The sequence below is a fragment of the Dreissena polymorpha genome, chromosome 15, assembly GCF_020536995.1.
Source record: "Dreissena polymorpha isolate Duluth1 chromosome 15, UMN_Dpol_1.0, whole genome shotgun sequence".
Classification (NCBI taxonomy): domain Eukaryota; kingdom Metazoa; phylum Mollusca; class Bivalvia; order Myida; family Dreissenidae; genus Dreissena; species Dreissena polymorpha.
In genome coordinates, this window is record NC_068369.1 from 7,337,892 (window position 1) to 7,364,611 (window position 26,720).

The 26,720-nt window shown below is 36.4% G+C and overlaps 1 protein-coding gene across 4 annotated transcripts; it reads right to left on the reverse strand.

Moving 5' to 3' along the window:
- Nucleotides 1-452: 452 nt before the first annotated feature.
- Nucleotides 453-25,713, reverse strand: LOC127859573 (acyl-CoA dehydrogenase family member 11-like). 4 transcript variants are annotated; one of them, XM_052397077.1, is made up of 16 exons: nucleotides 25,675-25,713; nucleotides 19,913-20,176; nucleotides 19,198-19,430; nucleotides 18,809-18,908; nucleotides 17,109-17,232; nucleotides 16,358-16,500; nucleotides 14,227-14,376; nucleotides 12,387-12,481; nucleotides 10,655-10,754; nucleotides 9,437-9,577; nucleotides 6,020-6,112; nucleotides 4,813-4,971; nucleotides 3,929-3,949; nucleotides 3,721-3,814; nucleotides 1,624-1,690; nucleotides 453-1,230 (listed from the first exon to the last, which is right to left on the reverse strand). In XM_052397077.1, the coding sequence occupies exons 2-16, from the start codon at nucleotides 20,171-20,173 to the stop codon at nucleotides 1,107-1,109; spliced, it is 1,905 nt and encodes a 634-aa protein (XP_052253037.1). In that variant the 5' UTR covers nucleotides 20,174-20,176; nucleotides 25,675-25,713; the 3' UTR covers nucleotides 453-1,106. The 4 variants fall into 4 exon arrangements, with proteins under 4 accessions (XP_052253037.1, XP_052253035.1, XP_052253036.1 ...); XM_052397075.1 differs by having other exon boundaries at nucleotides 25,632-25,713; XM_052397076.1 differs by lacking the exon at nucleotides 3,929-3,949 and adding an exon at nucleotides 3,986-4,006 and having other exon boundaries at nucleotides 25,632-25,713.
- Nucleotides 25,714-26,720: the final 1,007 nt, after the last annotated feature.

A 26,720-nucleotide genomic window follows, 5' to 3' on the forward strand; every position in this document is an offset into this window, starting at 1 on the left:
GCCTGCCCAGTCCCCTCATGATAGTAAGTAAGTGTACCAAGTTTGATTGCAATAGCATTGATACTTTATGAGAAAAGTGGACCTAAACGCAAAACTTAACCGGACGCCGACGCCAAGGTGATGATAATAGCTCATAATTTTTGTTAAAAAAATAGATGAGCTAAAAACGTTTTTGTCAAATTTGTCCAAACGAAATGATGTACCTATATGTGAAATGACGTCGCTACGACTTTTCGCCGGAAAAAAAACAACAATCAAGCAACAACATTTCGTCACGTGCATTTTTCAAGGGCTCTGATTGGCGTAGAGCTACGAGATATAGCACAAAACACGCACATTCGGAAAAGACGAAACATTTTTTTTTTAAATTTGGAGCTACGAGGTTTGAGAACGACAGCGACGATGTTGTCAAACGTTAAGATCCAGTCAAATAATACGTTTGAGACAACCGCTAGAAAATAGTAACACTTTATTTAACACATGGGAATACTGTAGTTTGTTAAAAATATGAACGCAAACACTGTTTGGAGGCTCTAAGAAAGCATATTGTAATAACACTACATAAAAGTATACATGACTTAACCATTAATAGTGCTTACCTAACTGACATGACTTTGATAGGCCCTACAAATATTTAGAGCAAAATCTCATTTAAATAATGAAAACATGCATCACATGTGGTTATAAAACTTTAGTGTTTATAAAACTTCTTATTGTAACACTTATCATATACCCGTAACATTAATAACATACACTTGTAACAAAATAATTACCTTATCAATTAAGACATAACTTCAACGTTTCTTTGCAACATGTGACCAAGTACTTAGTTTCCAATATGCATAGTACCATAGTCATATAAATATCACAGACTGTCTTTTAAATTGAGTTCAAAAAGAGCGCCATAATAGGGGTAGAATGTCACACTCCTGTATTTAATGTACAAGTCAAAATCTACATGTTCACGCACACATATACATGTAACTATGCGACCTGCACAGGCTATTCTGTGATGACACTTAATGCACATACATTGGCCCAGTTTTTTTCAGAACAAGGTTATATATTAAATATTAACTGATACAGCCATATGGTACGTTTCCAGTTCACAATCGACTCTTGTCCATGTAGCCATCATACACAAGGTCAAGGTCTCTGGAGATCGAAGCGTTGCTATAGTGACCACGGTTGCTATTGGTTACCACCAAGGAAAGATCCTTTTCGCACCACCTGGAAACAACATGATTGGAGGCTTGAGAAGTACCTACTATTCCAGGACAACCATCAAACAAAAATAGCAATCAGTCATGCACATTATATAACACATTATATAACACATTATGATAATGTTTTTATGAAGTTTATTTATAATAGCATAATATGAGCCTGGTTCAGTGAAAACAGCACTTGATGCCCGTGTGTAAAGTATGGCCAAATATTAGCCTGTGCAGTCCACACAGATAACAATTTCCGCCTTAAGTAGATTTTTGCTTAGAAAAAAATCCTTTAAACAAAATCAAAACAAAACGGAAAGTGTTGTCTATGATCAGTCTTTGCAGACTGGGACACGCACGCACACATGCATTAAGCCCTGTTTTCCCGGAGCACAGCTCAAATACAGACCTTTGTGCTGTGTAGATGTCTTGCTGTGTGGCCACTTCACTGGCTGCATGATCAATTAGTAAGCATCCTGAAATGTAAACATAACATGATTTTAACACAAAACTGGTTATGTCCAAAACAAATAAAGTATGGATATGGTTTTAAATTTCCTTTAACTGATATCATTAGAAATAGCCAACATCTCTTTTTGAAACTAGCTCTGGGAATATGGGGTTTAATACATGTGAGTTGAGTTTCGCCCAAGATTAGCTTGTGCAGACTTCTCATGTTAATATGGGACTACACTACGAAAATTCAATAAGCCCCATTTTCCCTGAATGGGGCTCATATATTTGCCTCTGGCTGCAAGATGATTAAGAAAACAAAATTCAATCTTAATATTATAGATAACAATATGGTTTTTACGTCTATATTGGATTAACATTAAACCAATGACATATCTGGCTGCAGCACTATTTTTGCAGTGTCAATCTGTCAAACAATGTTTAAAGAGACCAATTATTTTTGCAGTGTCAATCTGTCAAACAATGTTTAAAGAGACCAATGTTTTTACAAAACATTGCCACAAAACCAAAAGCGTCCACACTTTTCCAATGGCTGACTGCATTGACAAACAATATGAACCTTGCTCTGCAAAAATAAGGTTTAATGCATCTGCATAAAGTGTCATACAAGATAAGCCTGTGCAGCCAGCAAAAGCTAATCAAGGATGTCACTGTCGGCCTAAACTAGATATTATTTTTTTTGACCTGTGACCTTGAAGGATGACCTTGAAGGATGACCTTGACCTTAAAGGATGACCTTGACCTTGAACTTCCACCACTCAAAATGTGCAGCTTCATGAGAACGCAGCTTTGAATTTTTTATTTATTTTTTTACCTTTGACCTTGAAGGATGACCTTGACCTTGAAGGATGACCTTGACCTTGAATTTCCACCACTCAAAATGTGCAACTTCATGAGAACGCCGCTTTGAAACACATTTTTTTTTTTACCTTGAAGGATGACCTTGACCTTGTATTTCCACCACTCAAAATGTGCAGCTTCATGCGATACACATGCATGCCAAATATCAAGTTGCTATCTTCAATATTGAAAAATGTGTTTGTCAGAAACACTATGTCCCCTTCTGCGCCGCTTTGATTGTTTTTGTTTTTGTTTGACCTTTGGCCTTGAAGGATGACCTTGACCTTTCACCACTCAAAATGTGCGGCTCCATGAGATACACATGCATGCCAAATATCAAGTTGGTATCTTCAATATTGCCAAAGTATTCATAAAATGAGCGATTTTGGCCACATATACTTGACCTCTGACCTTGAAGGATGACCTTGACCTTTCACCACTCAAAATGTGCGGCTCCATGAGATACACATGCATGCCAAATATCAAGTTGGTATCTTCAATATTGCCAAAGTATTCATAAAATGAGCGATTTTGGCCACATATATTTGACCTCTGACCTTGAAGGATGACCTTGACCTTTCACCACTCAAAATGTGCGGCTCCATGAGATACACATGCATGCCAAATATCAAGTTGCTATCTTCAAAATTGCAAAAGTATTCATAAAATGAGTGATTATGGCCACATATATTTGACCTCTGACCTTAAAAGAATGACATTGACCTTGACCTTTCACCACTCAAAATGTGCAGCTCCATGAGATACACATGCATGCCAAATATCAAGTTGCTATCTTGAAAATTAAAAAAGTTATTGCAAATGTTAAAGTTGGAGCAAACAGAACAACAGACCAAGGTACAGACCAACAGACAGGGCAAAAACAATATGTCCTCCACTATAGTGGGTGGGGGACATAAAAAAAGGCAAACACAAAAGCTCACTATGAGCACATTGTGTTCAGGTGAGCTAAAAACATTAGGCGCGGAAAGTGTTGTTTCTCATTAGCATGTGCAGAGTGAACAGGCTAATCTGAAACAACACTTTATGCAAAACACATTATTCCAAATTGATGCTCACAACTCAATTATTGTAATATTGAAATCATTTTTAACACCTGCACAAAATAAGTGTGTTTGAAAATAGGAGACTTTTCAAGGCTTATCAATTTGAAGTTGGCGAGCTAAACAAGTACCCATGTAAGTGCGTGTGAGACTGAATGCGAGGTCCCTGGCTGCCAACTCCAGTGTTGCAGATTTCTTGGAGGTCTCCTGTACAAACTGGGTCACCTGATGAGCGGCCTTCAATACCTGGAAACAAACAGTTTACTGTACAAACTGGGTCACCTGATGAGCGGCCTTCAATACCTGGAAACAAACAGTTTACTGTACAAACTGGGTCACCTGACGAGCAGACTTCAATACCTGGAAACAAACAGTTTACTGTACAAACTGGGTCACCTGACGAGCAGACTTCAATACCTGGAAACAAACAGGGTAGTACCCTTTGTACCCTATGACCATTAAATCATAGCTTTGAATGTAATATTTGATATATATAAATGTATAATTATATAATATAAATATTTAGTATTTTTCAATACATTAATATATATAATATAAATATACATTCTTGACAAATGTTTTTTTAAATTGTTTTTTGGACACTTACCTGAAAGCTTTGAATAAATATTCCACACGTGTCACACACGCACACAATATCTTCATTTCTGTCATGTTACAATAAAATAACAGACATGGCATGAGCATTAATTAACATCGCTACTGGTCGTGAGCCTGTAGGGCATGCTATTCAATCAACATAGTTGCAAGCATATTTTCAATATCAGAGACAGATGTATAAAAAGGTTCTATAACCAGTCATTGTGTCTGACAATGCTGTTATTTGATATGCCAAAAACAAGCAGCTAAAACAGGACCCTTTTGGAGGTCTTAATTTAGTAAACTTGCAAGAATTAATGTTTCTTAGGTCACTGTGTTTATGGTTTCTTCATTATAGGTACATGCACAACTAACATATCATAGTGTTTGAACAAGACCAAAAAGGGTGTTTAGTGTGTATTAAATTGTTCCTCAGTTATCATATAGTTGAAGATATTATAGTTACCTACCTAAGCCTATTTCGCATTGATTTATGATGCTAGTCACAAAAGGCAAATCCAGTGGTCTTCGATATATGTATAAATAAGTATTGCTGTTATAAAAGACTAACGCACATGTAATAATCCTCATTTCTCAGAGGGGGCTCATATGGTTATGTAACTGACCTTGTCTGTAGCCTCAGCCAGCTCCGGTGACCTCACAGCCCCCATCCTGACCTCTATCTCCGCAAGGAATGCACTGAGCACCCCGCCCTGGGACTTGGCTATGGCCCTCAGTACGTCCAGTGATAGGATGTTAGTGGTACCTTCCCATATAGACAGCACCTGACACACAGCATGAGCATAGTGTAGTCCAAGATAAGCCTGTGCAATCTTCACAGGCTAATCAGGGATGACACTTTCCACCTTTATGCAAAGGGTTCATTTAAAGAAAGTCTCTACTTAACAACAATCTAGTATAGGGGGAAAGTGTAGTCCCTGATTAGCCTATGTGGACAGCAGAGGCTTATCTGGGCCCACTTTTTGCATATGCATGGACAACACAGAGCACACCGCCCTAGGTTAATCAGGGACGACATTTTTCACCTAGATTCAAGATTATTGTATAGACGATACAATTGTTTTTCTTTAATCGCGAAAATTCCATTAAAGGGGAAGTGTAATCCCTAATTAGCCTGTTTGGATGACACAGAGTAATCTCCGAAGACATCTAACACACTTGCATTAAAAAATTGTGTGTAGAGAAACAGAAAATGTGTTAATAACTCAGTGCTGAACCAAGTGACATCTTACTGTAGTGAAACTACAGAAGCAGTATCACAAAATACATTCTAGTAAGCATTTGCCAGATTTACAAATCATACATTAAGGCTGGGTTCACCACTTTAGAACAGTCTTTGCAAAGAATTAACAAACCCTTTTTTTAGTTTGAATAGAAATAACTTTGGAGTTGAGCATGTGAACTTATATAATTCTGGCACTATTAGTTTTGATTTATATTTGATGTAATAACACACAAGCATGCATTTGATATTAATATATGCAAGAAACAGCAAACAAGATAATGTTAAGCTACAAAGGGCTTTGTACACTGCAACAGTGCTTTAATAAAAGTGTTTTAAATATTCATAGACTATTAGTGTATTAAAAATATAATTTCTCAAATAAAATAAAATAATTTTCCTACCTACCTACCCACCTGTAAAATTTAGGGTCGGTAAAGGGCAAACCAACAATATTTTAATTGTGGCCTAAGTACAACAGTAAATTCCAGTAAAACAATTTTGAAATATAAGTTATATCAGTTTACTATGCACGGTGTTACTTTGTCAACTTCGGAAGTATAGCGAGACCAGTTACAATGTTGTGATACCTGTGCGTCTCTAAGGATGCCAGGAATGCCTGTGTCCTCAATGTAACCTTGACCTCCAAAACTCTCCAGTCCCTCTGTAGCGACCTGGAGGGCCTGAAAGATAAGACTTATATATGTGTTGCGTTCTGAGAAAACTGGGCTTAATGCATGTGCGTAGTGTTGTCCCAGATTAGCCTATGCAGTCCGCACAGGCTAATCAGGGATGACACTCTCCGCTTAAACTAGATTTTCAGTAAAAAGGGACTTCCTTTAAACGAAAAATACCATTAAAGCGGAGTGTCGTCCCTGATTAGCCTGTGCGGACTGCACAGGCTAATCTGGGACGACACTTTATGCACATGAATTATGCCCAGTTTTCTCAGAACACGACACATATACTTATATTGTATTCATATATAAATGGGGAACGGGCCTTCCCTGTTTAGCCTAAGCAAACTGCACAGGCTAATTTTGGATGACACTTGATGCGCATGCATAATGCCCAGTGTTAACCATGGTTATATGTAATATAACTACAAGATTTGTCATAAACATGATTAATATCTAATTTTGTAGCTATGTTAAATGACAAATAACTCTAAAATGTGTGAATCAAATGGGATGGAGAATGTGTCTAGCACTTCAACAATTCAAGGTGATGCAATATTTGAAGTTATACATATACATGTAATTGCTTAAGAAATGTAGAAATGGCTCACCCCACAAACATATCACCCAATTAATGCAAAAAAGTACCACGTTGCATTAAATTTATTATATTCTTCTAAGACTGACTAAAACTTGGTGTGAGCATGACACAGATTGGAACAGTTTGAATGAAAATGTCTTAACTGTAAAGTGCATACACTTGGCAGCAGAGGTAAAATATCATGTTGGCCTTATTTGTCTCGGTTTGAAAAGCTGTTTGAATCTCATCATAAATCAGATATATTGCAAACTCTGTCCATTGTTCATTTGCCCATGATTTCAAATGTTCACTGGTCCATGCTGTCAAATGTTCACTTGTTCATTCTGTTAAATCATCATTTGTCCATTCTGTCAAATGTTCACTTGTCCATTCTATTAAATGTTCACTTGTCAATTCTGTTAACTTGTCAATAATTCTCTCAAATGAACCTTTTGTCAAATGTTCACTTGTCCTTTCTGTCAAATGTTCACTTGTCCATTCTGTCAAATGTGCACATGTCCATTCTGTCAAATGTCCACTTGTCCACGCTGTTCACTTGTCTGTTCTGTCAAATGTTCACTTGTCTATTTGTCAAATGTTCACTTGTCCATTTCATCAAATGTTCACTTGTCCATTCTATCAAATGTGCACTTGTCCATTCTGTCAAATGTTTACTTGTCAATCCATCAAATGTTACTTGTGTATTCTTCCAAATGTGCACTTGTCTTTTCTGTCAAATGTTCACTTGTCCATTCTGTCAAATGTTTACTTTTCCATTCTGTCAACTGTTTACTTGTCCATTCTGTCAAATGTTCACTTGTCCATTTTATCAAATGTTTACTTTTCCATTCTATCAAATGTTATCTTGTCCATTCTGTCCAATGTTCACTAGTGAGTTCTGTCCAATGTTCCTGTGTCCTTTCTGTCAAATGTTCCTTGTCTATTCTGTTGAATGTTCACTTGTGCATTCTGTCAAATGTTCACTTGTCCATTCTGTCAAATGTTAACTTTTTCATTCTGTCAAACGTTCACTTGTCCATTCTGTCAAATGTTCTCTTGTTCATTCTGTCCAATTTTCATATGTCAATGTTCATGTGGCCGTTCACACTTTGGGACAACAACATTATTTACAATTGATACAACAATCTTATTATAAACGTAAATTTCTTTTTTTTACACTTGCACATTAAACTTTTAAATCTTAATTACTGGCCATATACTGGTCTAGTCCAACTTGTTGACGCTCTCAAATATTAAGCTACTTTTTATATTGGTAATATTTGGAGCGTCCAACCAGGCTGGTCTTTTAAAATATGGTGGACTGTTTTCCTTCTTTGTCTATATTGTCGTGCAAGGATTTTGTGCATAACATTCAAGCCCCGATATAAGACACTTAATATCAACGGATTGCAATAATATTTTCATACCTGTGTAGATAATTCATTTCTCGATAATGTTCCGCAAAAATTATGTAATGACACTTTTGCACGCCTGAGCAATTTAAATTCAACCACTATTCAATTTTTCAATATCTCTCCATTTGCTCGCTGTGTAGATATAAATCGATAACACTACCTCGATGTAAAGCATCTGGTTTAAATGTTGAAGAATAAACAGCGTAAAATACAGTTTGCGTTCGTTTGTTGTGGTGCAGAGCGTTACATAGTAAACCGATGTTATACTTTTCTGGATTAATTTAGCATTGTTTTTTTTCTAAAGTGACAATGAAAAAGTTCTTAAATAAATTACATCTTTTATTTTTATACTGTACATATATAATAATGATACAGATCGTACAGTAAACCGTCCTATGTAACGTAGAATGTAAGTACATAAAACAACACAGACAGAGGTGCAAAAAAGACATGCATAAAAACTTGCTGAAACTTAGAAGAGTGAATAGAAACTGCACCATATCTGTTTTGAACATATGCTTATTAAATCGACAAAGATTACCGTACTTTATCTAGTTAGGTAAAAGTTGGTGTTAAAAGCTCATGTTAAATAAAATTAGGCGTAACCGTTACACTGTAATGCCTTCTTTTGATTAATTCATATTTAAATCAGTTTCATGACATGGCTACAGGTCAGTGATTGTTTTGCGATTTAAGCAGAAGTTTAACTGAAGAACTTATGCCTTTCTAACTTCAAATCAATGATATTTGCGATTAAAATGGACTTCTGAATTAAAACTGAATGAGTTGGTAATGTTATTTTGCAATTTTACGCAAATTGATGAAAATTTAAACTTTTTGGTGTTCACTACAAAAAAGGTCCTTCACCGATGAGACGTTCCAAAGAATTTAGCCCATATAAAAAGTATCTCTAAATTCTTTGCGCGTCTTATAAATGAGACTCATACTGGTCATAACAGTATTCAGACACTAAATCCTGCCTAATGGCATGAGGAAAGGACTTAACATTCATTTTATTGTCTAATTCTGTTTCAAAGCTATTCTATACCATAAGAACCTTGCTATTGGAAAACTTGGCTTGATGCATTATGTGTAAATTGTCATCAAAGATTGGTCTAAGCAGTACAAACATGCTTATCAGCAACAACGCTTTCCGCTTTTATGTTGTTTTCTTTTAAAATAAAGCCCCTTCTAAGCAAAATCCAGTTTACGCGGAGAGTGTTGACCCACATAAGATTGTGTGAACAGCAAAAGCTAATCTGGGACGACACTTTACACACATGCATTTAGCCCATTTTCCCAGAACATGACTAAATTGGTCTCCGATAGGAGTACCTGCTTGCCGCTGTACAGTTTGGACAGTGGTACAAGCAGTCTCAGCAGACTGAGGTCGCCCTCGCTGGCCACCCCACAGTCCTCCCGGCCCAGCAGGCGCATGTTCTCCAGGCACAGGATCAGTGCACCTCGCGCCTCAACCTACAATATTAATCTTAAAAATTAAAAAATTATAAGGTGGCAATGGCGTAGTGGGTTTAGTGTAGACCTCTACTTTCATAAAAACTGCCATGGGGTAGTGGATATGGTGTCCCTTTGGGGACAAGTGAGATAAAGGGTTCAAATCGCACTGTGGCCTCAGTATGTCCACATTTGTAGCGGATATTTAACTTGTTGATTGTGTATAACTGTTTAAAAAATAAAAAATAAATAAATTCTTGTTTCACAGCTGCTTTGACCAAAGAACACAAGTTGAATTGTAATGCATTGATTGCTTTATATATATGAGCAAAATGGGATTAATGGATGTGCCTCAAGTATGGTCCAAGATAAGCCTGTGCAGACTGCGCATGCTAATCAGGGACGACACTTTCTGCTTTCATGGAGTTTTTTGTTTTAAGGAAGTCGCTTCTAAGCACAAATCCAATATAGGTAGACAATGCTTTCTGTATAAGCCTATGCCAACTGCACAGGCTAATCTAGGACAATACTTAACGCACATGCATTAAGCAGAATTTCCAATAATGACGTTCATGTTGAAAACATTTAATGTATTGAAAGTTAATGATGCACTTACTGTATCACAGACCCAGTACATACCTCCATTCTGGCCAGATGTATATGATGCACTTACTGTATCACAGACCCAGTACATACCTCCATTCTGGCCACTTACTGTATCACAGACCCAGTATATACCTCCATTCTGGCCACTTACTGTATCACAGACCCAGTACATACCTCCATTCTGGCCACTTACTGTATCACAGACCCAGTACATACCTCCATTCTGGCCACTTACTGTATCACAGACCCAGTACATACCTCCAACTGTATCACAGACCCAGTACATACCTCCAACTGTATCACAGACCCAGTACATACCTCCAACTGTATCACAGACCCAGTACATACCTCCAACTGTATCACAGACCCAGTACATACCTCCAACTGTATCACAGACCCAGTACATACCTCCATTCTGGCCACTTACTGTATCACAGACCCAGTACATACCTCCATTCTGGCCACTTACTGTATCACAGACCCAGTACATACCTCCATTCTGGCCAGAGTCTGAACATGCAGTGGGTATCTTCTTAACACCTGACCAAATGCAGTCCTTCGTGTTGCATAGTCTCTAGACAGGCTCACCATCCTAAAATGTAACATATATATATATATATGAGCCACGTTCTGGGAAAACAGGCCTTAATGCATGTGCAGTGACAGCAAATATTAGCCTGTGCAGACTGGGGAGGCTAATCAGGGATGACATTTTCTGCTTTAATGGTGTTTAGAGATTTAAATACTAAGGAGTATTCTGATTGGTTAATTTAAATACTATACCCTACTCTAGAAATAATACAGTATCGGACAGTTCATAAACTGTATGTTACGGATAAGAAACTGTCGGATACAGTTTTAACCGTATCGGACAGTTTATGTGCACAAAGGGTCCAAAACTTTCCTAAAACGTCTCGGACGGTTTACAAAATGTCGGATACGGTATTATTGCTGAAGTAGGGTATAGTATTTAAATCAACCAATCAGAACACTCCTTAGAATAATGCTTTACTTTGGAAGTTTTACAAGCATAATGTAATACCGTTGTCATATGGAGCAACGCTTTTTTTCTCGGACAAAACATGACTTTCAAAATCTTCAATCAATCATCGCTGCCAAACATGTCAGTGTTAAAAATGAATATTTTAAGTACTCGAAATAAATGTATTTGCAACAAAGTATTTCTGACATAGGCAACGAATTTGATCTTTTACAGTGCATTTTTTTATACATAGAAGGAAGCAACTTTTAAACCAAGCAGGTTTAATAGACTGAATAATACTTTTTCAGGTAAGCAATTGACAAAAATACTGCAAGCAAAGCCGGAGATTTAAAATTGTCTGAATTAGTTAAAGAAATACTGTGTTTTTTTCCTAATAATTGATTTTTTAATTTTGTGATTAATATATAATGGACTGAACAGAAATTAAATTTCATCATTCTTTTTTGTTTATTTGTTTTGAAATTCTAGCAATGACAAGAAAGCAATTAATGATTTTTCTTCTTTACTCATTATTTGCCCTTTTAATTGGTTTGAAATTACATGTTCTTTTAAATGGTACATCAACAAAGTGTTGTAATCCTTAATTATGTCAGATTAGTACCGACAATTGGAATTATTGTTTCTCCTTACTTGCTGAATAATTGTTTCTGGTCAATAACCATTTGAAGATAATTGCGGATTAGAACATCAAATGAATCGATAATGTAACGTTAAAAAAATAATTGCAAATAATTATTGCTATAATTACAGACATTTACATAGATGGTTCTTGTTATTGGAATGTTTATATTAAAATTGTATCGAACGGTTTGTTATCCACAAATTTAATCCCCTGGTACGGTTTACAGACGCACCAGGGGTTCAAATGTATGTAAACCGTCCGATACAATTGAGGAAACCGTCCAGGACGGTTTACAATCCGTCCGGGACGGTTTACAAACCGTCTGGGACGGTTTATAAACCATCTGATACAGTTTAGGATAGTTTTGGACCAGTTCGTACACCATAGCAAACAGCATAAAACCAGAGCAGCCTGCAAGTAACTCCCACTCTCTTAAGGTTTTATGCTGTTTGCTGCTCATCAGTATCTAAGGGTTGGAAATGAAGCCTTTAAAACTTGTATCTAGTAAGAAAGGTTTTCAATTAAATTTTACTTTCTAAGGGACTACAAATTCGTCAAAATACATATCTAAGTGGTAAAGGGTTAAATAAGAAAAGTACCTTCTCATTGACGATGCTGCAGCAATTGAGTTGTGCATCCGGGTGAGCTTCAACATGTCACTGATGGCAGGCACACCACGTCCCTCGTCAGACACCTGCAGTACAGCATACACATTATGTCAACATGTCACTGATGGCAGGCACACCACGTCCCTCGTCAGACACCTGCAGTACAGCATAAACATACAGGGCTTGCTATGTCACTGATGGCAGGCAAACCACATCCCTCGTCAGACACCTGCAGTACAGCATAAACATACAGGGCTTGCTATGTCATTGATGGCAGGCACACCACGTCCTTCGTCAGACACCTGCAGTACAGCATACACATTATGTCAACATGTCACTGATGGCTGGTACACCACGTCCCTCGTCAGACACCTGCAGCACAGCATACACATTATGTCAACATGTCACTGATGGCAGGCACACCACATCCCTCGTCAGACACCTACAGCACAGCATACACATTATGTCACCATGTCACTGATGGCTGGCACACCACGTCCCTCGTCAGACACCTGCAGTACAGCATACAAATTATGTCAACATGTCACTGATGGCTGGCACACCACATCCCTCGTCAGACACCTGCAGTACAGCATACACATTATGTCAACATGTCACTGATGGCAGGAACCCCACGTCCCTCGTCAGACACCTACATTACAGCATACACATTATGTCAACATGTCACTGATGGCAGGCACACCACGTCCCTCGTCAGACACCTACAGTACAGCATACACATTATGTCAACATGTCACTGATGGCAGGCACACCACGTCCCTCGTCAGACACCTGCAGTACAGCATACACATTATGTCAACATGTCACTGATGGCAGGCACACCACGTCCCTCGTCAGACACCTGCAGTACAGCATACACATTATGTCAACATGTCACTGATGGCAGGCACACCACGTCCCTCTTCAGACACCTGCAGTACAGCATACACATTATGTCAACATGTCACTGATGGCAGGCACACCACGTCCCTCATCAGACACCTGCAGTACAGCATACACATACAGGGCTTGCTCTGCCATTCGCCAAATTAGCCAATGGCTACAACAAAATTTGCTCAATAAATTTCCATTTGGCTACATGTTTTTCTTCAGAATCTTCCATCAAATAATCAAATATAAAAAAATAAGCATTCAGACATAACAAAGTAAATTTGGCTATAGAACAATTTTTCCCAGCAAGATTCCTACACGTCACAAACTTTGCTTGAGTGTTTAATGTTTTGCCATTGCTTTTTTTAATTGGGGAATTAGTATAGCATAAATAGAACACTAATGTTAACAGTTTTACTGAATCTACGTAAGTCCTACAGTTTTACATATGGGCCGTGCTCTGTGCAAAGGGGGTTTATAGATTTGTGATGGTTATTTGTCTGCCAAATGTCAAACATATTACCTAAAATACCCAGATGCACATACTGATGAATATTCTAAAAAGTTTCATCACTCCACCGGATACACATTTGAGTTACACAATACGCATGACACAAACACGAGACTAACAGACTGACGGACAGTGGCAAATCTGTATGGGCTTGTCTTAAATATGGGAATAAAACCTTTTCCAGTACAGTGAGTGATTAAATTATTTCACATATCTTATAGCCTTGCTCCTAAGAAAGGGGGCATAATAAATAAATTAAATGTTGTCCCAAAGAAAGTCTCTTTTTAGCAATAAATCTAGTCTAAATGGAAAGTGCACAGGCTAATCTAGGACTACATTTTATACACCCATGCATTAAGCCCCTTTTTCGAAAGAGCAAGGCTCATATCTATATTTCCCGTCAAAGGATCAACTAAAAGCTATCCGCACCTTGTGGGCCACAGCGCCATCTAGCAGCAGTTCTGCTGTGGGAAGTTGTCTGGTGCCCAGCTTGTCTTTCAGCCGTATCACTTCTATGTTGTTCAGGGAACCAGAGTCTGTCTTCACTTCCAGATAGAACAGCGACAGGCCCTTTGTACCCTGTCAACAAGCTAGGGCTATGTGATCCTTGTTCTGGGACAACGTAACTTAATGAATTTGCATTAAGTGTCATCCCAGATTAGCCTGTGCAGTCTCAACAGGCTAATCAGGGATGACACTTTCTGCTTTAACTGAAGATGAGACTTCCTTTCAACATTAAAATTCCATAAAAGCAGAAAAGTGTCTTCCCTGCTAAGCCTGTGCATACTGCATAGGTTAATCTGGGATAACACTATATGCACAAGCATTAAGCCCAGTTTTCCCAGAATGAGGTTCATGTACATAATTTTACATGTAATATACAATACCCTTACACAAACATTTTAACTAATTAAAATAACAAGAGTGCCGAATTGTCACAAGATACGCCCGTTCTAGACACCAAGCTCAATGCTTGAAATGCACTAAGTGACCTCCAGACCTAGTTATTTACCCGGCATGACCCATATTTGAACTTGACCTAGATATCATTAAGATGTAACATCTGACTAAATTTGGTGCAGATCAGATGAAAACTACTTCAATTAGAGAGCGGACACCATGCTAAATGCTTGAAATGCACTATGTGACCTCGTGACAAGGTTTTTGACCCGGCATGACCCATATTGGAACTTGACCTACATATCATCTAGACACAACTTCTGACCAAATAAGGTGAAGATCAGATGAAAACTGCTTCAATTAGAGAGCGGACACCATGCTAAATGCTTGAAATGCACTAAGTGACCTCGTGACCTAGTTTTTGACACAGCATGACCCATCTTTGAACTTGACCTACATATCATCTAGACACAACTTCTGACAAAATTTGGTGAAGAACGGGTGAAAACTACTTCAATTAGAGAGCGGACACCATGCTTAATCTTTGAAATGCACTAAGTGAACCCGTGACCTAGTTTTTGACCCGGCATGAACCATATTCGAACTTGACCTAGATATTGTCTAGACACAACTTCTGACCAAGTTTGGTGAAGATCGGATGAAATCTATTTGAATTAGAGAGCGGACTCTGCTGGGACGCCTCCGGCGCCCGACAAGGGTGAAACTATAATACTTCCCTTTTTAAAAAACGGGCATATTAAAAGGAGAGTTATTTTCAGTTTCTTGCGTTAAGGTGTATATATTTTTATATTTATAACCTATGTAAGTTTGTATGTTGCAAAGTGATAAATTCTAAAACTTAACAATATTAATTTCAGGATTCAGATTGAAATCGATTCTAAAAACCATATAGTTTTGCAAACTCCTTATATACTGTTAAGTCTTATTATTTGTGGCACATTAATTTTTGTTAATTTCATGGGTAGAATATTCCACAAATTTAAGATGCTGACAAACTATTATTCCCAACTTTAATTTTTACCTTATTACTGTAGACACGAAAGGACATTATTAACAAATATTATCTAAATACAGTTTCTGCGTTTAATGTACAATCTATTTGACAATTGGCAGTAAATGACACTGTGTTTTAAGCTGACACTTGACATTTAAGTTTCCAAGAAATTGTCATATTTTTTGTTTAATTTTTAATTTAAGTTTTTATTTATTTTATTTTTTACAAAATTTCATTCATGCCAACAAATATAAATGATTTTGCAGTATATACAGATTTCTATAAAAACAAAAATAAATCACTATACAGGTATGATTAATTTGATAAGAACAAAATGTAGCACAAGCATTTGGGCTGTGCTCTGTGAAAATGGGTTCAATGCATATGTGTGAAGTGTCGTCCCAAATTAGCCTATGCAGTCCGCACAGGCTAATAAGGGACTATACTTTCCACTTTTATGATATTTTCTGTTTAAAGAAAGTCTCTTCTTAGCCAAAATCCAGTTTAGGCGGAAAGTGTCGTCCCTGATTGGGGACTGCTCAGGCTAATCTGGGAAGACACTTTACGCACATGCATTAAACCCCCTTTTCACAGAGTGCAGCTCATTTTCATTACAGTGCACGTCTGTCTTATGGGGCTACTTACTGGTACAGTGTGTCCATGCTTGTCTACAGTTCTGGCAAGTGTGAACGTGATATCGGCATCTGTGGCAGAGGAGAACCACTTGTACCCATACAGCCTGTACGTACCGTCTGCCTGCTCTACCGCTACTGTCTCTGTACCACCCGCTGGCAAACAGGAATTAAATTGATATAATGACCCAGGCTCTGGGAAAATGGTGCTTAATGCAAGTGCGAAAAGAGTCATCGCAGATTAACCTGTGAGACTGCAACTGCTTGTCTAAGACAACACTTTACCCACATGCATTTAGCCTCATTTTCTTAGAACGAGGCAAAATTGAAGCGTAATTTGTCACTAAACACCTTCTAATTACTGACACTAAATTATTGCAACGAGGGTGTTTTTTAGGCTTTCTCTCATACTGATGCTTTTGGGTCATTTATTTGTGTTATTTTGAGAACATCAGGCAGTTGTACCTTACATTGTATTAAAATTTCTACAATAAACTTATGACAGGAATACTCAGAAGAAAAGTGAAAATTGCTATATGCAACCAGTGTAAAACCAGAACAGCCTGCCAGTAGCTCTGTTCACGTTTTATGCTGATCACTGCTTATCAGCCTCTTAGGGTTGGAAATGAAGCCTTTAAAACTTGAATCTTGTAATAAAGATCTTAAATAAACTTTGATTTTCTAAAGGACTACAAACTCATCAAACTGCTTATCTGAGTGATATAGGGTTAATGGAGTCTACACAAAGAGCTATTATCCCGTACCTACGTCTGACCCGCCACGTTTCTCGGTCATCCACTGCCCAGATGTCCAGAACTTGTCCGGGTCTCGGGACAGCAGATGGGGGAAGGCCCGTTCTTTCAACCATGGGGCCTCACTAGACAGACGCTGTCAACAAAAAAACTTGCTGTAATAAGCCTCGCTTTCGGAAAACTAGGCTTTAAGCATGTGTGTAAAGTGTCATCTAAGATAAGCTTGTGCAGTGCCCACAGGTTAATCTGGTATGACATGTTCCGTATTTTTTGTTAAATGGAAGTCTCTGCTTAGCAAAAATCTAGTCTAGTCAGACAATGTTGTCCCTGATTAGCCTGTGCACATCTGGGATGACGCTTTTTGCACATACATTAAACTCTGTTTCCACAGCTATGCTCAAATCTAGTATGTTGATAAGCTTATCATTTCAATAAATTCTGTGTTGAATTATTTTAACAAACAATGGACAAAATGATTTATTCAAAGTACAAATATATTTATACAATTAGTTAGCAATCATCATTCAAAATATGTTGACACACAAAAGATTTTTAAATTTGAAATTTAATATACATATTTTCCACTGAAATAAAAAGCAACATCAGAAATTTCAAAAACTGGATTTTTACATCAATTTTGTAAATAGAGTTCATTTAGTTGCTATAATATTGGAAATAAACATGAGCTTGAGCACGTTCATGTAAATGTGAGAATTCTAGGACATTGTGTTTTCTCAAATCTGAAATAATGAAAAGCCAAAGTGTAAGACTTGGTTCAAGATGACCACATTGGGTTAAGCTTTTACCGGTAAAAAACTTAATACTGAGTTGTTGTTTGATCATCAGAATCTGACAGTTTTTAATCCCACACTAATATTTGTAAAATGACTTTTTAAATTCATTACCAGAACAACATGCTGTCACACAAAAAATACTTAACAACAAGCAAATTGAATTGATATCCCCCACCAATATACTTCAGAAGTTCTGGACACAAAGTTTTCTGGACGGATGGACAACGCCAACGTGCATCATCCTCTTATCCATATATACATTGTTTGTATATAAATTCATACCAAGTTTCAATGAAATCTGTCACAGCACTTCCAAGATATGGCTCCGGACACACACAAAAAGCATTTTTTCACAATACAAAGGGCTACAACTCTGTTATTATCCAATGGTGTACAGTGCCATTTGGCGTGCATCATCCTCTGATCCATATATATATTCATACCAAGTTTCAATGAAATCTGTCAAAGTACTTCTAAGATATGGCTCTGGACACACACAAAAAGAATTTTTTCAAGATACCAAGGGCCACAACTCTGTTATTATCCGATGGTGTACAGTGCCATTTGGTGTGCATCATCCTCTGATCCATATATATACTTATACAAAGTTTCAATGAAATCCGCCAAAGCTCTTCCAAGATATGGATCCGAACACAAAAAAGCATTTTTTCAAGATACAAAGGACCATAACTCCATTATTAACAGATGGTGTACAATGGCATTTGGCATGCATCATCCTCTTATACATATATATACTCATACCAAGTTTCAATGAATCCGCCAAAGCAATTCCAAGATATGGCTCTGGACACAAAAGTGACGGACGGACGGAAGGACGGAAAGACAGACGGACGGACAACGCCAAAACAATATCCCTCCGCCTATGGTGGGGGATAATAATTTCAATAACTATGTCACCTCCACAATCTTTGCCGCTCCGTCTGTCATGGCAAGTGGACACGAGTATAAACCAGACGATGGACAGTTGAGGTAGTTCTTCACTAGGCCATACAGCCGACTGGGAACAAGACAAAACAACGCTGTCATATTATTACCACTGACCCAAATGGTTGTAAATTAAAAAATAAAAAGTACCAAATATGAAAACTACACTTGATTTTCAGTTGGAAATGTAATTTTTTTATATCATAATATTTTAGTCTTCATATGTGAGAATTAACCTACTGTTGACTTCTCTAATATTGGCACATTAACTCATAGTAATAGTCAACTACCAATTCAGACTGTCAGTGTCAGCCTACGCACAATACTACAAACTGGTAGAAATCTTCAAGGATCACTGGTACCTCCACTCTGCATGTTTTCGTTCGTAGGCTATAGCAATAAGTCCCTCTTGTGCTGCTATCTTGTGCATCTCACGCCAGGCGGGCCCGGTGATCAGCCTGTCAACCCTCTCCCCCCAAGCCGAGTACTTGACCAGGTATGGCTGCTGCTGCTCACACTGCAGACCCAAGGTGTGCATCTCCGTGGCAACCCTCTCACCAAACCTTGTCAAGTCTGGCTCAATTTCTGCTAGAACCTGCATGTAAAATTGTGAGGAAAAAAACAATAACACATATATGATATTAAAAAATAAAAACTTTTATATACAGTTTCTCCTAGAACCTGCATGGAAAAAAAACTTTGTACAAACAAAAAAACAATTATGAATAACTTATAATTGAGTCGGTTTCTGGGAAAAAATGGATGTGTGTAAAGTAACATCCCAGATTAGCCTGTTCAGTCCCCACAGGCCAACAAGAGATGACTCTTTTGTTTTTTTTGGAATTTTCCATTAAAGGAGGTCTCTTTTAAACAAAAATCCAGTGTGGGCAGAAACTGTTGTCGCAGATTATTCTGTGCCAACTGCACAGGCTTATCTGGGACGACACCATACTCTGAATTATAAACATTTCAACAGAAACCACAATATTTTATTTTTAACTATGTATTTTATTCACATTTAATTTCACTTACAATTCAGGTGCATTAGCAAGCACATGAACTGTTTTTAACATGTACCTGTTTTGGGACATGTCGTTTCAAGTATGACCTGAGTAATGAGTCTTCGATGTACTGGTTTCCAAGTTTAGGGGCATCCTGAAAAAATGTTCCCAGTCTTGCTCTGGCAAATGGGAAGTTCTGTTCAGCCATTAGCTCCCATGTTTCACTGACTTTTTGAGGTTTTCCGCTAGTTGACCGATTTTGCACGGATGAACATCGCTGAATGCAGGGAGAGAGAAATCTTTCTGCTGCTACACTCTGCAGCCTTATTGTATTCATTGCCTAAAATATTCAGAGAATAGAAGATTTGGAACTCAATTATGATACGTTGTTGACCTTTCCCACTCAGATGCGCATTTTGACCCAGTTGCAGTCCAATAGAAAAGCTAATTAAATTATAGACCTGTTTTTATAGATTCAAGTTTTAAAGACATTGTTTCCAACCCTAAGATATTGATGACAAGCAAACAGCATAAAACCTGAACAGCCTGTGAGTTATTAAAAGGCTGTTACAGAATAAACACAATAAATAATAGACAAATTTTATTTGTCCTCCTTACAATGGAACATTAATGCAAATAGTAAAAACACTTTATTGTAAATTTATGTATCAGACAATTTGTCAAATTATAAACAGTTTGACAAAAATGTGACATCCAAATGTGTAATTAATTTTTGCATATGTTAATATTAATTATTTTTTTAGCCTTGCATTATATTTTATTCCAATTGTATACACATTTAATAATTGTCTAATATCTTCATGTAAAGTACACTGTAACTACAATATAACGCGCTCCGTTATAACGCTGAATCCAATATAAAGCGGGTGGTTGTTGGCTTCTGTTTTTTTTCTATAACCTTTATTTCAGTCTAGAGCATTTTCTTGACATTCAAATATGGTGGCATCCGATGTGCTGATTGCATAGGGGCTCAATTTCAATCGATAAGGGACTAACCATTACTGGGGAATATGACAGTTTTAGTGTTATTATCTATTGTTTGGTGTAATGCAGGTGTGAAAATAGCATGTATTTCATGTATGTGCTATCGATCTTTTGAATCATTGACAGCTTAAAGGCCCTATAAAGGTGACAAATCCAATTATTATGCATATAAACTGGTCTAATTTTTACAGAATTTCAGTTACTCTTGCATTAAAAATGCTTATAACACAGCTTAGGTGCAACGTTGTCAAGAATTATGGAAGATATACTCGTTTCATAATTCAAAGAAATGTTTACAACTTTGCAACTAACGTGATGTGTAGCCTCAAAGCGGTGACGTTTGCTAAAAATAGCCGAAAGAAAATGCAATTTTAATTATATTTTAAACAACTTTTTACCAGCAGAAAGTAACTTATTAGATCACTACAAACGTTTTAACCATTTAGAAGAGACCTACTTTGTGAGTGATACCCGAAAACGTTGAAAATCAACGATATATTTTTGGTGACCTGAGTCACTTTCACTTTCCGGAGTAAACAGCGATGTAAATAAACTGATTGTTTGTAAACACAATTGACTTGGAGGACACTGTATTTTGAGCTCAAAACAAGTTGTATTGCGCATTTGTATATGGTAATGTTCAATAGCATATATATATTGTTTTTTGATAACCTTTATAAATAAAATATGAAAAAAATATATAAAAATCAGTAAATAATTACGGATCGTAACCTTTATAGGGCCTTTAAAATATTTGTATATTAAACTTATATGCAGACAAGAAGAAAGATAAGCGACCGGGTCTGACAGAAATTTACTCGGATCATACCAGTAAGGGTAAGAATTTCTGAAAACCTGCAAAAAGCCTTAATCTTACAGGACTCAATATCCGGTAGTCTAATTTTAAGGTATAAACAAAAATATATGTATGGACAAGTAAAAAAAGAATCTGATAGACCAACAGACCAAGAAAAAAAAGTAAATCATGTCTTCTTTTTTCTCTAATAAACTTACAAGAACGACAGTTTAAAAGCCCCTTAAACACTCAAAATCAATGAATATTTCGTACAATATTTGGAAAAAAAAGTTAACACATAAAAAATCAATGGGCCTTATAGTAATAGCCAAAATTTTGACGCTAGATGTGGTCTTGCAACATTGATTTAATGAGATAAAAATACTTGTTTTTTTTGTGGGACAATATATTTTATGTGAATTTCCGGCCATGATGTCCGAACATTTACGAGCAAGATTGGCTTCCATTGGTTGTTCTCCTGATGCTGCCCGAAGTCTCGTGTTCGCTACAAAATGTTAAGATACCATGGCGGGAAATTAACATGGAATATTGTCGCACAAAAAATAAAAAAATACTGTGAATCGTTTATTTTCATCAGCATGAAATTTCGTCATTTAAAAAAAAAAGACTATTTAGTAGCACTAAAATCACCAATTTCTGATTTTGAAAAAAAATGCGTCAGTCAATATCCAATTTTCGTGGTTTCGACAAATCGTTGGGGAGAAAAGGGAAGACACTTGGGAGTCCTGTTTGTCATATGCAAATTAAATAGTCTTTTGTTATCAGGTTATAGTAATGGGCCCTTATTGACAAGTTCATTGTTATGATTTGCGGATTAGTGGGACTGAATAACCCTTAACTAGTGTTTGAAACAACGAATTGCCAATTAGTCAAAACCCTGAAAAACACAATACACACAGTGGATAACAAAGTTGTTAATGATCCTTTACCAATTGTTATGTAATTATGACTACTTTTACAAGGTTAGTCATGTTACATCATTGGTTTGTATTAATTATATTGAAAGACTTAAGAATAACATAAGGAGTCGTATCTTCTAGTTCAAGTGCTATGTTTATAAATTATTTTTAAAATAAAAACTTGAAAATATTGCTATATAAATATGTTTTAAAACACTGAAAACTTAAAAGTACATAATGTTACATTTAAAAAAAGTACATGGATAAATTACTTAATATCGGGCCCTGCTCTCTTATTTTATTTTTGTTACATCTCATTAGATCAATGTTAGGTCCATTTGAAAGCAGTGCCTATTTATAAAAATTAGTGTTTTTCTTTTGGTATAAATTATAAAAGACATTCAGGAATATCAACCTCAGTGTTTGTGTTTATTTCCTGTATCCTACGCATGTCAGTCACATTTTGGTATATTTGGGCAGCGCTCTTTAAAAAGGGGGTTTAATGCATGTGAGTAAACTGTCAACCCAGATTAGCCTGTGCAGTCCGCATAGGCTAGTAAGGTAGGACACTTTGTGCTTAAAAAAATTATTCATAGAAATTCTATCCTTAGCAAATATAAAGTTAAGGCGGAAAGTGCTGTCCCTGATTAGCCTGTGTGGACTTCACATGCTAATCTGGAAAGGCAAATTACGCACATGCTGGGATTTATTGAGATACAAAAAAAAATTCTCTTTGAACAAAACCTACCTCAATGTGCTTTTTTTGAGTAGGAGCAAGGACTTTAGTCAGTCTAGATAACATAAGAAACGGGACCGTATCGGCAAATATCTAGTTGAAACTGAGTCACGTGACCGGTAACTATCGATCTTTTATAATAAGCGTATATCGAAGCACCGAGGTTATACATTTTGATGTACCCACTCACGTCTTTCTTTAAAACTTTCATTTCTCGGCCGATTTTGACAAATGATTTATCATTAGAAAGCCTTTGTTACGTAGTTTTCAGATATATAAAATTATAAATATATATTATGTTTTTCTTCTGATATGGGCAGCCGGCAAGTTATAACTTTTACTTTTGCAAATATCATACCGTTATGGAGTTTTAGAATCTAGATTTATGGTTCAACGTCGGTTGAAATGTTCGTACTTTATACCGATTTGTAGCATTTATATTTGGAGTTCAGTTTTAAAGGGATCTTTTCACGCTTTGGTAAATTGACAAAATTGAAAAAAGTTGTTTCAGATTCGCAAATTTTTGTTTTATTTATGATATTTGTGAGGAAACAGTAATACTGAACATTTACCATGGTCTAATATAGCCATTATATGCATCTTTTGACGATTTTAAAACCTAAAAATTATAAAGCGTTGCAACGCGAAACGATTGAATAATTTGGAGAGTTCTGTTTTTGTCGTTAAATTTTGTGAAACTACGAAGATTGCTTATATAAGGTATAAAATACGTCAAATATGTGTACTCGGCGAAATAGCTCAGTAGGCTAAAGCGTTTTTACTTCAGGACTCTGGCAGGACTCCAGGGGTCACTGGTTCGAAATCTGCTCCGGGCAATGTTCTTTTCCTTTTTTTAATTTTATTCTTGATTTTTTACTGGAGCTTTTACGATCCAATGTTCACATTTATCAATATAAAGCATTTAATGAATAAGTTAAAAAATGCCAAAATCTGTGAAAAGGCCCCTTTAAAAATAGCTTGCGGTCCTAACGCACCGAACTGATTCTACTGTCTTGGAGATTATGCTTTTGTTAAGATACTGGCCATTAAATTTCCTTTGCCATGATTATTCTATTTTTTATGGAATATATTGAAATATTTTGTTCACAAAACATATCAATAAAGCTAATTATTATTGAAGCTTAATAAATTTACGATTTCAGCTCATGTTTATAACACAGAAAGCAGTCCTTCCTAAAATAAAAATGTGTTGCCAGCCAGGAGGTCCTATAATCATGCAGCCTTTGCTGGCCCAGACAAATCATTGCCCGCCCAAAAAATAAAAATGATCATTAAAGACAAAAATGATACTTGTTAACAATATTTTAATATCATTATAGAAAGAAACAATTTAATATCAGTATTCATAAATGACACTGACAAATAATTAAACTTAATTCTTCTTAACCAAACAATGTACACCTGAGAGCTTCACTTTATTTATTACATTGTGAACAAGTTAAAAACTCAATTAAATACTTTTTTTTGTGTTAATTTTTTTAATTAATGTTACATTACTTTATTGTAACTCATGTGGTGATGTTGACATTTCACGATAATTTCACAATGACCTTTGTTTTGTGCCCTGCTAACTTAAGAAATAATCCAAAAAAACGCGAGCAAACTTATAAAGTGATGATGTAGAGTGTATTTTCCGCTTTGACGTGGCAAAAATCTGATACTTTCAATATAAAAAAATGCAACCAATAAAAAAGCATTTTACATCATTGGAGTATTTATTAATAATTCGGTAAATTGTTACTTTAGCCTTGAAACTTTTTAAAAAATAGCTTATTGAATTCCAAATTTTGCCATAATTTTATAACCGGAAACGAGGTCCTGCAATCTAAGAATAATTTCCGGATTTTCCAAATTATTATCGGAAAAATCCGAGGACCGATGGTATTGCGGGAAGACTGCAGAAAGGGTGTTAATTTTATGATGAGACAGCATATATAGCGGTCCCTCTTGATATTTTTTCGGCCGTGAATTTCAAGAATCTTTAAATCATTTTAATTAATTGATAATTTAAGGTAAATAACCTTTCATATAATTACACATAATGACCTCTTTGAATCTAAACAACAAACAATGAATGTTTTTGACACCCATTTTATTAGCTAAAGAAACTTCAGCGTACAGTTTATATAGTATTGACATACCTATAAAGTCGCGCCAGTCAAAAATCATAAAAAGCGACATTTAAAGTTATGGTAGCCAGAACTACCATTTTATTAAATTATTTGAAGCATGCAAAGCCGAAAAATATCAAGAGGGTTTGCTATACACGCTGTCTCATCATAAAATTAACACCCTTTCTGTTTATTGTTTAACTTACAGAGTGTTAAATTACTGGCAATGTATAATTGTATAATGTTTACCAACACCCGCAGATCGTTCTATTTACCGTTTACAATGACGTTTTTAAAACAAAGGGAAGCAATTTCGTTAATTCATCTGCCAGAGGTTACTTTCCACCGAATATATGATGAAAAAGATGAGTATGGCAGTGATTATGCAGGATGCAGAGGATAATTAATCACAAATATTAGAAAAAGTTCAAATGAAAATGATGGCTATGATTGATGATTATACCGATAATGATTTTTCTTGTCAGTGTTGTTGATAAGGAGGAGGATGTGGATGAGGAAGGGAATATAAATAAATTGAATACCATGATAGAGAAGAATACTTAGATTATATTTATGATAATGATCTTGATATATGTGAAGATGGTGACGTGGATGATGGTGAGTGTGATGGTTATTGCGAAGATAATGTAGATTATAATTAGGAAAAATAAAATGATAATTACTGATGATAATGATGATGTTGAGGGCGATTCTGATGATGATGGTAATGAGGGTGGCGGTTGGTGGTGGTGATGTAGGAAACGGTGATGATTAACATAATGATAATGAGAGGAAGAATTTGATGATAGTGATGATAAGGAGAACTACTATTCCCGATCGTGATCTTTCAGAGGGGGTTATCACGTGATAGTCAAGATGGCGACGTCCATGCCGAGACAGGTAATTTTCGCCGTTTTATATCCATTATTACTTTTCATAATTTGTAAATGTTGCTCACTTTGCAGCCATATCAGCAAAAAAGTGATAAGCGTTTATTTCGTATTCAAATTCGCTTTATATCTCGACTTAACTCGCTGCGAATTTTCGAAGTTGATCTGTAATAAGGTCACCCGCTAAAAAATTCGCAGCGACAAGCGTGTAAAGTCGATGTTTATCTATCTATCTATACTGTCTAACTCCCTTTGCGGGTATTATTGACAGGTTTAGATGGAATATCAATACGAAATAAACGCCCGTATTTTTTTTCCTGATATGTGAACGTGAGCGGCATTAAAAGGTAGTTCAACTCATAAAGGGTATAAAACGACGAAAATACCTGTACCGGCACAATCTCC